General features: G+C 37.8%; 1 protein-coding gene across 2 annotated transcripts in view; it reads right to left on the bottom strand.

Moving 5' to 3' along the window:
- The window catches only part of TMEM156 (transmembrane protein 156), a 60,432-nt gene extending 52,388 nt beyond the window's left edge, over positions 1-8,044 (bottom strand). The window contains exon 1 of one of the 2 annotated variants that reach the window (XM_053577749.1): positions 7,887-8,044. In XM_053577749.1, the coding sequence (XP_053433724.1) occupies positions 7,887-7,974 (88 nt within the window). In that variant the 5' untranslated portion in view covers positions 7,975-8,044. The remainder of the gene's footprint in view (positions 1-7,886) is intronic. The other variant, XM_053577750.1, reaches the window with a different exon arrangement.
- Positions 8,045-13,401: the final 5,357 nt, after the last annotated feature.

Raw genomic sequence — 13,401 nt, 5'->3', positions numbered from 1 at the left:
ATTGCTTGAGCTCAGGATTTGGAGACCTGCCTGAGCTAGAGAGACACTCTGTCTCTACTAAAAATAGAGAAACTAGTCAGGCATCCTGGTGGGTCCCTATAGTCCCAGCTACTCTGGAGGCTGAGGCCAGATGATTGTTCAAGCCCAAGAGTTTGAGGTTACTGTGAGCTATGATGAGGCCATCGCACTCTACTCAAGGTGACAGACTGTGTCTCAAAAAAACAAAAAACAAAAAGAAAAAGAGTGGAATTGAAATGTTCCTAACACAAAGAAAGGATAAATGCCCAAGGTGATGGATACCCTAATTACTGTGATTTGATTATTTCACATTGTATGCCTATATCAAAACATCACATGTACCCTTATAAATACATACAACTATTATGTACCCATAATAACTAAAAAATTGGTCCTTTATATTAGTTCAAATTTTAAAAAATACATTATGCTAAGCCAAAGAAACCAGACCAAAATTAGATACTGTGTGATGGGTCCATTTATATGAAATATGAGAAGAGACAAATTGCTATATGGTGACACAGGTTAGAAGTTTGTCTCAGAATTACCAGGGAAGATCTAATAAGAATGGGTACTAGAAATCTATTTATGAGGGGTGATATAAATCTGTACCTTGTATGTGATAGGTGCACACAAGTGTCAAAATTCATAAAACTAAACACTTAAGATCTTCCCATTGTATTATACATAGATTACGCCTTTTTAAAACATAGTCAATTGTTTCTAAAGAGCTTTCATCCTTATTAGCTATTCCATATACATTCTTCAGCAATTTTAAAATTAGCTGCCTGAATAGGACAGGTCTTATGGTTTAGCTGCATAATTTATAGAGATGTTCATTAACATTTGTTGCTTTCCTTTGGTCACGAGTCAGCCTTTTTAACAATCAGCATAAACTCAAAAAGATTTTGAGTTTAAATAGCAGCTTAAATAGCAAAAACACACTTATATTTCAATTTGGGGGCCAATAGCTGAAGCCTCTCTTATAGAGAATTGAACATCATACTTACTATAACAGTAATAATCTCATAACTCATCTGAGGAATTACTGAGAACAAGACAGTCTCCTGGCAAGCCTGGAAATCTCTTGTGACTTGGAAGGCAAGCCACCAAGTAATCCTGGAGAAGCAAAGATCAGTCCTGCAATACTAAGGCTGATGTTAAACATTAAGCATTTGATGGCAGTTCCTTGAAGGATTAGTGGGAAAAAATCGCATGTAGTCTTTTTGGAGATCATTTTCTTGAGCACATACTCTCTTGGCACCTCTGAGATCATTTCCCTGAGCACACAGCCCCTGCATATCTTTGCTTAGTAATCTTTCCACCCATATGTATCTTCTCAATAAAAGAACTCTGCGAGAAGTGCTCGGGGCTCTCCCTGCACCTATGGGAAGCCCACGTCTTGAAGCTTGTACTCTCCATCTTTGTCACGGGTGATCGTTTATGCGGTCACGACACTATCTGATAATAGTAAGTGGGAAATTTGGGGAAAAAAATCACGTTGTGTGCTGGTGATATATCTGCGAAGTTAACCAGATCAGAAACAAGGGTATCTAGAAAGGGTATGGAATTCTTTATAGGACATTTGGGGAAGACTATATAAAATGTTTGTAAGGGAAGAGGGCAAAGTTGTGGGTAACATTTAACATACTGTAACAGTATTTGAAAGGCAGGTTTGAAACATAAGAAAGAGACTGCTCATTTTACTTGTCAAAATAAGGGAAGTAAAAGCACATTATGAAATTCCCCACAGAAAAAGAAAATGGCAGGAGAATGACGCTGGGTAAAGAGACACACATCTTTTAGGTAAAATATTCTATAAAGTAAATTTCACAGGCGGCACAACCTAAAATTTCTAGATTTGTGATGAACTTTTATCTTTAAAAAAAGAAAAGGCTAACATTGCGCCTGCCTAAGTCACAAGATGGTTGTGAAGATCAGATAAGAAATACTTCCTTTCAGAAGGTTTTCTTTTTATTTCCTTAACAACATGACTCAGAAACTTGCTCAATCAACAGATACTCATTGGGTGCCCCCTAATAGCCAGGGACTGTCCTAACTGCTTGAAATAGGTTAGTGAACAAAACAGATTCAAAATCTCAGTTTAATGGAGCTTATCTTCTATGTGGACAAGTCAGACCAAACACTTGCAAAACAAATAAATAAAGTATCTAAGTAATAAGAGAAAAGAAACAGAACAGTGTAAGAAGATACATCACCATATGAATGTCTTGGGGAAAATCACTTTTGTCTATAAAAGCGAAAAAGATGCTTCTTGGGAGGCTGATGCAGGAGGATCGCTTGAGCCCAGGAGTTAGAATCCAACTTGGGCAATAAAGGGAGGCCCCATTCATCAATCTCTCTCTCTCTCTCAAAAAAAAATTATATATATATATATATATATATATATCCAAATAAAGCATTTATCTGCCAAAACAATGAGACAAGCGTTTAGTAAGTACCCCAAGCAAAGGTTGTTGCTTTTGCAACCTAAGAGATGAAAGAATAAGGCTGGGTGTCCCAAAGCAATGGAAAGCATTCTATTCAGCACATTTTTTCCCCAATACACATTGTCTAAAATATATACGTTGTGGTGGGCGCCTTTAATCCCAGCTACTCAGAGGCTGAGACAAGAGGATTGTCTGAGTCCAAGATTTTGAGGTTGCAGTGAGCTATGACACCATGACACTCTACTCAGGGCCAAGAGTGAGACTTTGAAAAAAAATTAAAATAAGATAAAATATCATCTCTATTAGTAGCCATTTTAAAACTATAATCATTCAGAAAATTCACGAAGAAGTGACGTCATATGACAAATTAAACTTACCCATCTAGTTTTATTCCTCCTTTCTGAAGGTTTTTAGAACATTCTTTCTTGAGAAGTCACCATGAGTAAGGTGAAATACTTAATGAATTAAAATGAGTTATTGTGCCAACATACTTGTGTGCCAGCATAATACGTAGTACCTGGTACATGTAAAAATTGTTTTAGCAGTTATAAGGCTATATCCCAGTAAGCTTTTTGGTGCTTACTTATTAAATTTTTTTTTGGAGGCAGATTCTCACTCTGTTGCCCCAGGCTAGACTGCTGTGGAGTCATAACTCATAGCAACCTTAGACTCCTGGGTTTAAGCAAATCTCTTGCCTCAGCCTCCCGAGTTACTGGGACTACAGGCCTGCGCCAACACACCCAGCTAGTATTTCTATTTTTTTAATAGAGATGAGGTCTCACTCTTGCTCAGGCTGGTCTCAAGCAATCTTCCCACCTCAGCCTCCCAAAGTGCTAGGATTACAAACAGGCATGAGTCACCACGCCCAGCCCACTTGATTAAATTTTTATGAACCAGTCAATAAAAAGAAAATAAAGTACTCTTTTTTGAGAGCTAGAGTAACACTGTCAGGAAATTAATCAGTTACCCTTGATACATGGGTCTTTACAGAGACATAAATAATGTGAACACATCATATCCACCAGGGTTTTTTTTTGTTGTTTTTTTTTTTTTTTTGTAGAGAAAGAGTCTCACTTTATGGCCCTCGGTAGAGTGCCGTGGCCTCACACAGCTCACAGCAACCTCCAACTCCTGGGCTTAAGCGATTCTCTTGCCTCAGCCTCCTGAGTAGCTGGGACTACAGGCGCCTGCCACAACGCCCGGCTATTTTTTTGTTGCAGTTTGGCCGGGGCTGGGTTTGAACCCGCCACCCTCGGCATATGGGGCCAGCGCCCTACTCACTGAGCCACAGGCGCCGCCCTCCACCAGGGTTTATCCTACGGTTTGCTAAGAGTTTAAAGTTCCTGTATCCTTAGTTTTCTTCAATTTCACTGTCCATTATACCACCATTTCCATCAGAAAGTTTGAAATAGAAGGGGAAATGAAAGTTGGTAAACATAGTTTATGCATGTTTGCCTCTAACAAGAAAGTGAAGAAGTCAAAACAGCTAGATAAAATCAGGTGTGGGGTGATTTTCATCTGTGCTATTCCTGCATCAGGGCAAATCTTTGGGAGTACACTTGTAGCTCACTATAATTTCTAGTTTCTGGAACTTTTGAGATGTTGATCTGAGACCAGTTTATTTTAGAATCAATAATGATAATCATCCCTTCTTTTGGAAAGGGCTTAGGTGAACATTTGAACTCTGACATGTGTTACTTCTCTTTGCAAATGGAAACAGAAAGAACATCCTCCCCCAAAATACACCTAGAAGCAATATTTATGTTTCAGTTGCACCTTTTTTGCAGCCTTATTGTAGTAACCATGGTATTGATTTAATTACCTTTTTTATTAATCAAAATTATTCTGAGTAGAGTATAAATGTATTTAGTTATTGACAGTCAATCTTCCCTTAACTGAAAACTCCTTGAGGGAACACTTGCCTTTCATTTTTGTAACCTGGGGTTCTTAGTAAAGGTAAACAGTATTGATAAGTGAAAGAATAAATAAAGAACACTGGGATTTACATGAAGGTAACCAAGTCTCTCAAACTGTAAGTCCAACAAAAGCAGATTGGTAAAATCTCTTATTTGGGAGTAACCCAGCTCCCTTAATTGTAAGAAACTCAAAGTCAAAATAAATCCACCATTTCTTCGTATCTTCATTATCTACATGTAATATAAGTTTATCAAACCATTATAGTAACTACTGTATTTTAGCCGCCTTTCAAATAAACCGAAAGATTAAAAACAGTGCTGTAGAATAGACTGTCTCGTGAGTAGTGCATACCTAACGCAAACTCATTAAAATTCTCAAACAACATTAAAGAAGTTCCCCCTTCTTTGGTAAAGTTAGACTAAATAGCTTACTCTATGTAACTGTGATGATTGAATATTCCTATTAATGATTATTCAGAGGCTCAGATACATTCTTAATGAAACTGATCAAACACAGTGCTCTATTTTTATCTTTGGACTTCAGAGGGTTTATTATTTTGAAATCAAATCTATTAAACCTGGTGAATACATTACTCCTCATTAAGATTCCTTTTGAATTCATTTGACATGTTAAAGACTGGGTATCAGTGAATAATTTATAAGTAAAAATCATTTTATAATATTTATCTTAGAAATTAAAGTGTACAGAACATAAGAAAAAACGAAAACAAAAAAGCCACCAGTAACAGGGGAAGCAGGAGAATGTTATAAGGTTAATTTTAACACTTCCAGAACATTCATAGCTTATCATCAAATAAATTTATCAGCTACTTTATGAAATACATTGGTTCACACTTCCACTTATTTCATAGGCCAAGTAGTATTGTCATTAAAAACTAATAAAAAAAGGAGTAAAATAATTATGTTCAAGTCTCCTTACCTAACGAACACAGGACTATATGAAATGAACCTTTAGAAAGGAACATGTTCCTGGTGCTCCATAAACCATTATAAAAATATAAAGCATTATTATTATATTTTTCCTAAATCAAATTTTTGTTCATGGTAGCTCTGTCTAAAATGTCTGCCACTAAGTGACATAATAGAAGATGATAGTTTCTAAACATTTTTGTTTCTTGGCCTCAAGCAGGGTTTCTTTTTTCTTGAGACAGAGTCTCACTATGCCCTAGGTAGAATGCTGTGACGTCAACCTCTTGGGCTTAAGCAATTCTCTTGCCTCAGTCTCCCAAGAAGCTGGGATTACAGGTGCCCGCCACATACCCGTCTATTTTTTGGTTATAGTTGTCTTTGTTGTTTGGCAGGCCTGGGCTGGAGTCAAACCCACCAGCTCTGGTGTATGTGGCTGGCATCTAGTCGCTGAGCTATAGGTGCCAAGCCACAAGCAGGGTTTCTTTGAAACAAAATCCTGAAATAAATCCAGACTGCCACAGTGGTGAGTGCCAGATACTCATGATGCTGAAAAGGAAGGATCGCTTGAGCCAGGAGTTCAAGGTAAGCCCAGGTAACATAGCAAGACCTGGATTCTAAAATTAAAAAAAAAAAAAAAAGGCAGGTGCGGTGATCACACCTGTAATCCTAGCACTACGGGAGGCTAAGGTTAGTGGATTGCTTCAGCTCACGAATTCAAGACCAGCCTGAGCAAGAATGAGACCCCCGTTTTATCTAAAAATGAAAAACTGAGGCAAGAGGATCACTTGAGCCCAAGAATTTGAGGTTGCTGTGAGCTATGATGGCCAAAGCACTCCACCCAGGATGACAAAGTAAGACACTGTCTCAAACAAAAAAAAAAAATTCCATCACCCTAAAAGGAGTTTTAAGAAATATCTATGCTGTTCTTGGACCAGGAAAAGAGCAACAGCTAGTTTAAGTTTGGGGCAAGACAGGAAAGGTAATATTGGGAGCTACTGTCATCAGTTATGAAACCAAGAGAACAAATGTCATGACAAGTGATAGTTGACTATTGTCAAGATGAAGAAGAACCAACACACAACTATTAACCAAGGAAGTTTGGCTAAGGTGGATTTTACAAGAGCTCTCTCTTCGACCCACCAATTCAAAGTGCCACTGAAGTTCCCACCCGTCCCTCTCCAGGAATGTCTCTGCGTTTCAAGGCTTCCTTCTGCTCACCTTGCCCTTGAAGGCCATGCTTCACACTCAGAAAAATAACAACTAAAAGAACAATACCCAAAAAGGAAAACTTTAACGTTCTCTTATAATCACCAGTTCTCATAAAATACTAACCAATGGTTAGAAAATGGTTTATTAACTCTTTGGCGGGGATGTTCACCTAGTTTTCGTTGGATCCAACCTGATTTGGGGGGGGGGGGTAGTAGGTATATTTATATAGGACCTACCTTGGATGACTATTAAATGAGCTTACTCTCAACCCACAATATCCTTGAAATAGATTATCTTTATTCTAATTATATCTTTTATAACTTGTTTTCATTCCGTGAAATCAAGCATTAAAAATATATACTATAATTACTTAATCTAAGCAATATAACCCCAGAAAACCAAATTGCAGTCATAGCATTTATTTAGCAAAAATATTTTTATCTGGCTACTTAGTAGCATGTATATGCAACATTAAATAATCATTGGAATATGGCATCGATTATAATTAGCAAAAATATTTTAATCTGGGTGCTTAGCATCACATATATGCAATAATAAATATTCATCGCAGTAAGTCAGCAAGTCTAAGTTTTTCTCTGATTTTAACCAAACTCGTATAATAACTATTCAATGATAGAATACAGCATCTCCTTTTTACTTTTTCTCCTTATTAATTGCTAGGGAGCACATCTGCCATCCAAACAATCCCATGAATACATTTGCAGATCTTTTATTTAACACATGAAAATAGTTTAAATTTATATATATTTAGTTTTCTAGTCGAGGTTTCAGCAACCATATCACAATTTTCTGAAATGTTCACAGAGTTGATTTTGTTCTATTTTTCTAGTTACAAGTAACACACACATGTCTGCTTCATTAGCACTCACCTTATTTCAAAATATGTAAGTACTCTTACTTTTCAAAAACGGATGGCAAACTATTTGTGTGAAATAGTTGTGATAAAGGAATTCAAGCATTTGAACATAACACATGCTATTTACTTCATTAAATAATTCCCCAGAGAATCCTACTTCACACGGTTTTGAAGGAGACTGTTTCAAAGAGCAAAACCATGTAGTTGTGATTCTAAATGATTGTAAATTCAATGTTTGAAATCTAGAATACAGATTATAAATATTTCTTTGCATTATTAGGTATGCTGCTTGAATTAAGTACTATGAGGAAGGTTACCATGCTATTTGCAAGTCGACTAAGATTGTAATGTTGTTTTATTAGTTTTTGAGACATAGAACTTCAGACCATGCAGTGTATATCTAAAGAAAACTTTCCTGTAAGCATCAGCTATACCCATTTTTAAAAATTAAGAAAGGAAAGCTAGATTACAATTATATCCACTTACCTTCTGATGTCTTGAAAAACTCTGGCAAAATTAAAATGAAGACCATCACTATTGCCACAAATAATTTAAGGAGGGCCGTTTGGGTCATGTCTGTTCACATGACCCAAATGTGTTGCCATGCGGTACATGGATGTTATGTTGCTTCCTGCTTTAAGGTTCGCCTCTGCTGTGCTTCAAGTTAACGCAGTTTACCTCATACTCATTTCCTTTTGGGTAAGGCTTTTTTTAAAGGATGACTTAAAAGAGAGAGAGACAGACAGAGAAAGAGAGGGAGGTCTTAAATGAAAACTTCACTTTTGAGTCACTTTCCTTTAAAAAAAAAAAACTACCCTCTAATAAGTATTTTCAAACTATCTTCTCAACAAGATAAATGATCTCAAGAAGCAAAGGTGTCTTGTCCTCACAGAAATCTGAAGCTACTTCCCCATGTTTACCAATGTGCGTGAGTGAGTATAAACCCAGAATATACTCACCAAAAATAAAACCATGGCAGGCGGTCATGTCCAAGTTGTATGGACATCAGATGTTCATTTACTGTTTGATCCCTTTTTAGTGGCAGGTACTGTGCTGAATTCTGGTGTTCTGAAAAAAACTCTGTAGAAGATTGTAAAGAGTAGGAAATGTGAAGATAAACTAAAAAAACCTGCAAAATTCTTGTTCTGTCTTACTATGCTGTATACAGCAATGGAATGGAATTCATTAACATTAAGCCAATTGTTGTTACAGAATCCACCTTGTCAGTTCCTATTTCAAAAAAAGATCTTTCGTTATGATATTCCCAATGAAATAAAATACTTTGTCTTAGAATATAAATGAAGGGTAGAGAAAATTTATGGTGAATGAAACATATGTGCAAGTAATATGCTTTGCATATTATTTTTACTTAGAAAATCCAGAGATCTGATATTTTCACTGTTCTTTTTTTTTTTTTTTCTTTTCTTTTTTGAGACAGAGTCTCACTCTGTTGCCCTGTTATAGAGTGCTGGGTGCCATGGTGTCATCACTCAAGCTATTGGGCTCAAGCAATCCTCTTGGTTCACCCTCCTAAATAGCTGGGACTATAGGCACCACCCATCATGATGCCCGGCTAGTTTTTCTGTTTTTAGTAAACTGAGGTCTCCCTCTTGCTCAGGCTGGTCTTGAACTCTTTTTTTTTTTTTTTAATTATTATTGGAGATTCATTGAGAGTACAAGAAACTAGGTTATACTGATTCCATTTGTTAGGTAAAGTCCCTCTTACAATGGTGTCTTGCCCCCATAAGGTGTCACACACCGAAACCCCACCTTCCTACCTCCTCCCCTCTCTCTACTTTTCTTTTTCCCCACCCTCCTTCTCTCTCTCTCTGCTCTCTCCTTCCCCCAACCCCCACCATGTACTGGGTCATTAATTGTCCTCATATCAAAATTGAATACATAGGATTCTTGTTTCTCTGTTCTTGTGATGCTTTACTAAGAATGATGTGTTCCACTTCCATCCAGATTAATACAAAGAATGTAAAGTCTCCATCTTTTTAATGGCTGAATAGTATTCCATGGTGTACATATACCACAGCTTGTTAATCCATTCCTGGGTTGGTGGGCATTTAGGCTGTTTCCACATTTTGGCGATTGTAAATGGAGCTGTGATAAACAGTCTAGTGCAAGTGTCCTTACGGTAAAAGGATTTTTTTCCTTCTGGGTAGATGCCCAGTAATGGGATTGCAGGATCAAATGGGGGGGTTAGCTTGAGTTCTTTGAGGGTTCACTATACTTCCTTCCAAAAAGGTTGTACTAGTTTTCAGTCCCACCAGCAGTGTAAAAGTGTTCCCTTCTCTCCACATCCACGCCAGCATCTGTAGTTTTGAGATTTTGTGATGTGGGCCATTCTCAATGGGGTTAGATGATATCTCAGGGTGGTTTTTATTTGCATTTCTCTAATAATTAGGGATGATGAGCATTTTTTCATATTTGCTAGCCATTCGTCTATCTTCTTTAAAGAAGGTTCTATTCATCTGGTCTTGAACTATTGATCTCAAGTAATCCACCTGCCTTGGCCTCCCATAGTGCTGGATTACAGGTGTGAGCCACCACACCCAGCCTTTTTTTTTTTTTTTGATGCAGAGTCTTACTCCATTGCCCAGTCTTGCTTCATTACCAGACATCATCATAGCCCACTGCTACTTCTAACTCCTGCACGAAGCGATCCACCTGCCTCAGTCTCCTGAGCAGCTGGGATTACAGGCACTTACCACCATGCGTTGCTAATTTTTTGTTTTTCTGATAGAGATGGGGTCTCACTACTATGAACTAAAATAAAATCTTGGCTGGCCGCAGTGGCTCACACCTGTAATCCTAGCACTTGGGAGGCTGAGGTGGCTGGATTGCCTGAGCTCACAGGTTCAAGAACAGGCTGAACCAGAGAGAGACCCTGTCTCTAAAAATAGCTGGGTGTCATGGCAGGTGCCTTTAGTCCCAGCTACTTGGGAGGCTAAGGCAAGAGGATCACTTGAGCCCAAGATTTTGAGGTTGCTGTGAGCTGTGGTGCTGCAGCACTCTATTGAGGGCAACAAAAGGAAACTCTGTCTCAAAAATAATAATAAAATAAAATCTAAAGCCTGACCCCGCACCCCCACCCCAGTGACTGACTAACTAGACCCCTCTTGGCCAAGGAAATTCCTAAAACTGAGTTGCTAGCCATGAGAAAGGAAATCAGATATGCCTCATCATAGCCCCTCCCCTTCTTAGAGGGGTCCTCTGTGACTCATTAACAGGCCCAAGGCTATGCAAGACATACCTGCAACTCCTCAAGATATACAACTAACTACTTGAGTCTGGGCATATGTCCTATAGTTTGTCTCTGATTAACAGACTCTTATCTTAACTCAGTATTTGTTTTTGTTGACTCCTGGTCTATTAGACAGAGCCTAAGTCTTTCAACCAACTTCAGCTAAAGAATCTTTAAATTCACCTATAACTTGTGGGCCCCCACTTTGAGATGCCCCACATTTGTGGCTGAATCAATGTATGACTTCCACCTGTAATTATGACTTTACCTGTAATTCTTATCTCCCTGAAATGTATACAACCAAACTGTAACCCCACCACAATGAGTCCACTTGCTTGAGGCTTCTTGGGCGTGGCTCTGGGCCATGGTTCCTCAAATTTGGCTCAGAATAAACCTCTTTAAATTATTTTATAGAGTATGGCTTCTTTTCCATCAACAATGTATTGCCCAGGCTGGTCTTGATCTCCTGGCCTCAAGGAATCCTCCTATGTTAGGATGCCAGGCATGAGCCACCATGCCCCAGCCCAGCACTCCTCTTTTAATGGACTCCCTGACATCTGTGCTCTCCTCTCCCGTAACCTCTGAGAGCACGTGTAGTGAGAATACAATGGAGTCATTCGGGCTGGGGCTGAGACCACACCACTGGTCTGGTCACTTTAGGTCCTATGTGACCTTCACCTTATGTCTCCCATTCTCGCTGTTTTATAAATTCAGCTTTAACCTAGAAGTGTGCATCTTGAGTAGTTTAGGGCAATTGATTTAGGAGATTGAATTTTGAATTGGAATGTTGTTTTGGGTCCTGGGTTATGCTGACTATTGTTTATTATGGGTCATGGATTATGCCAGTTATTATTGTTTAAGATAAGGGGTTTTCTTTTGAATTTTCATGTACAAAACTGTGGTTTTGGAAATGGGAGTTAATCTGTTACCTATGCCATACTTCTCAGTAAACCACACTTGAAAATGTAGAAGTTATTTTTGAAGACTGCCTTCAGTTGTTACTGGTCCACAGGTGGGAATCATAATTTCTCTAACCATATTCTAATTAAGTCATTTTATAATGTATCGCCACAATGTGAACACTCACATATATAAATCTTTGTGTGAGTCTGTTTATACAGTATAGCCACCAAGACAGAGTACAAAGACTTTTGAAGTTCTTAATTCATATTGCCAATGGACTTGCAGGAAAGTTGTGTCTGTACCCATTCTATCAACCAGGTATGAGAGCCCATATATCACCAAGCCAATTTAAAAGAAAAAAAAATATTGTTTTAATTTGCATTTCTTTGATAGTAATTCTGTACTTTTTAAATATATTTGCTGGCAATTTTAATTTGTTCTTTTGGGAATTGCCTATTCATGTAGTCACATCTTTCCTGTTGAGTTTTTCTCTATGGAGACAACACATCCCCTGAATATATATTGTAAACATTTTCACCAGATTGTCACTATCTTTTCATTTGGTGGAGTTTTTCCACCCGATTATTTTGCAACACATCACAAAATATGGCTGTTTATGTACCTAAAAGTTTTATGCTAAGAAACACTGTTTTTATGGTATTACATCAACTAATTCATAGTTTGTCAAGTAGTTCTATCTTTTCAAACACAAAATTTACTTGTAACCTGATTTTGGCTGCCTGGAATGCATATTAACAAACAAATAGCTTGGCCATAATTTGTTAGAGTTGATGGTAAGGCTAATGGCCACATTTCCATGGTTTAGTTTTACAATTTCCAGAGCAGCTTCCCAAATATTAGATTATAAAAGGAGAATCTGGAAACTAACACAAATGGCTACAAAACTGCAATTCCTTATCCACTGTGAGCATCTCCCTCCTATTTCAGTGAAGGAATAAGAGATTCCTAAATCTAAAACACAAGAGGTTTTTGCTACTGCATTAGCGTCTAACTTTCCTAAGATCCAGGTTCTCAAAATAATATGTTCATACACACTTCTAATCAATACTTAAAATCTTAATTAAATAATTGTACATTGTGTGCTAGACACAAATTTAAAAATGAAAGAGGCTGGGGGTAGTGGCTCACCCTGTAATCCTAGCAGTCAGGAAGGCCGAGGTGGTTGAATCACTTGAGCTCATGAATTCAGACCAACCTGAACAAGAGTGCTATTTTAGCTATCTCTAAAAATAGCTGGGCATCGTGGTGGGTGCCTATAGTCCCAGCTAGCGGGGAGGCTGAGGCAAGAAGATCACTTGAGTTCAAGAGCTTGAGGTTGCTATGAGCTATGATGCCTTAGCACTCTACCGAGGGTGACAAAGTGAGACTCTGTCTCCAAAAAATATGTAAATAAATAAATAAGAAATAAAAAAATGAAAGACTCTTTTATCGTGAGGAGATACTCTATAAGAAAAGCAAGAGTAATATATCTCTTAGAAAATAAGAAATACCAGATTTAAAAGGATGATTTAAATGTAACTTCTATGCAGTTACCTATTATATGAAATACATGCTTATATATACTTTATGCAAGTGATATGTTTTCTAATTTTTTTTCCTAGTTGAAATGATCCTCAATCCTTTCACTATAGATATTTATAAAGATCTGTATAAAGATCTTTTTCAGGGGCCGGGCACAGTGGCTCACACCTGTAATCCTAGCACTCTAGGAGGCCCAGGCGGGTGGATTGCTTGAGCTCATGAGTTTGAGACCAGCCTGAGCAAGAGTAAGACTGTCTCTACTAACAATGAAAAACTGAGACAAGAGAATCAATTGAGCCAAGAGTT

This window comes from Nycticebus coucang, chromosome 23 (assembly GCF_027406575.1).
Source record: "Nycticebus coucang isolate mNycCou1 chromosome 23, mNycCou1.pri, whole genome shotgun sequence".
Classification (NCBI taxonomy): domain Eukaryota; kingdom Metazoa; phylum Chordata; class Mammalia; order Primates; family Lorisidae; genus Nycticebus; species Nycticebus coucang.
The sequence above is the reverse complement of the archived record's forward strand: the minus strand, read 5'-3'. Positions and strand labels throughout refer to the sequence as shown.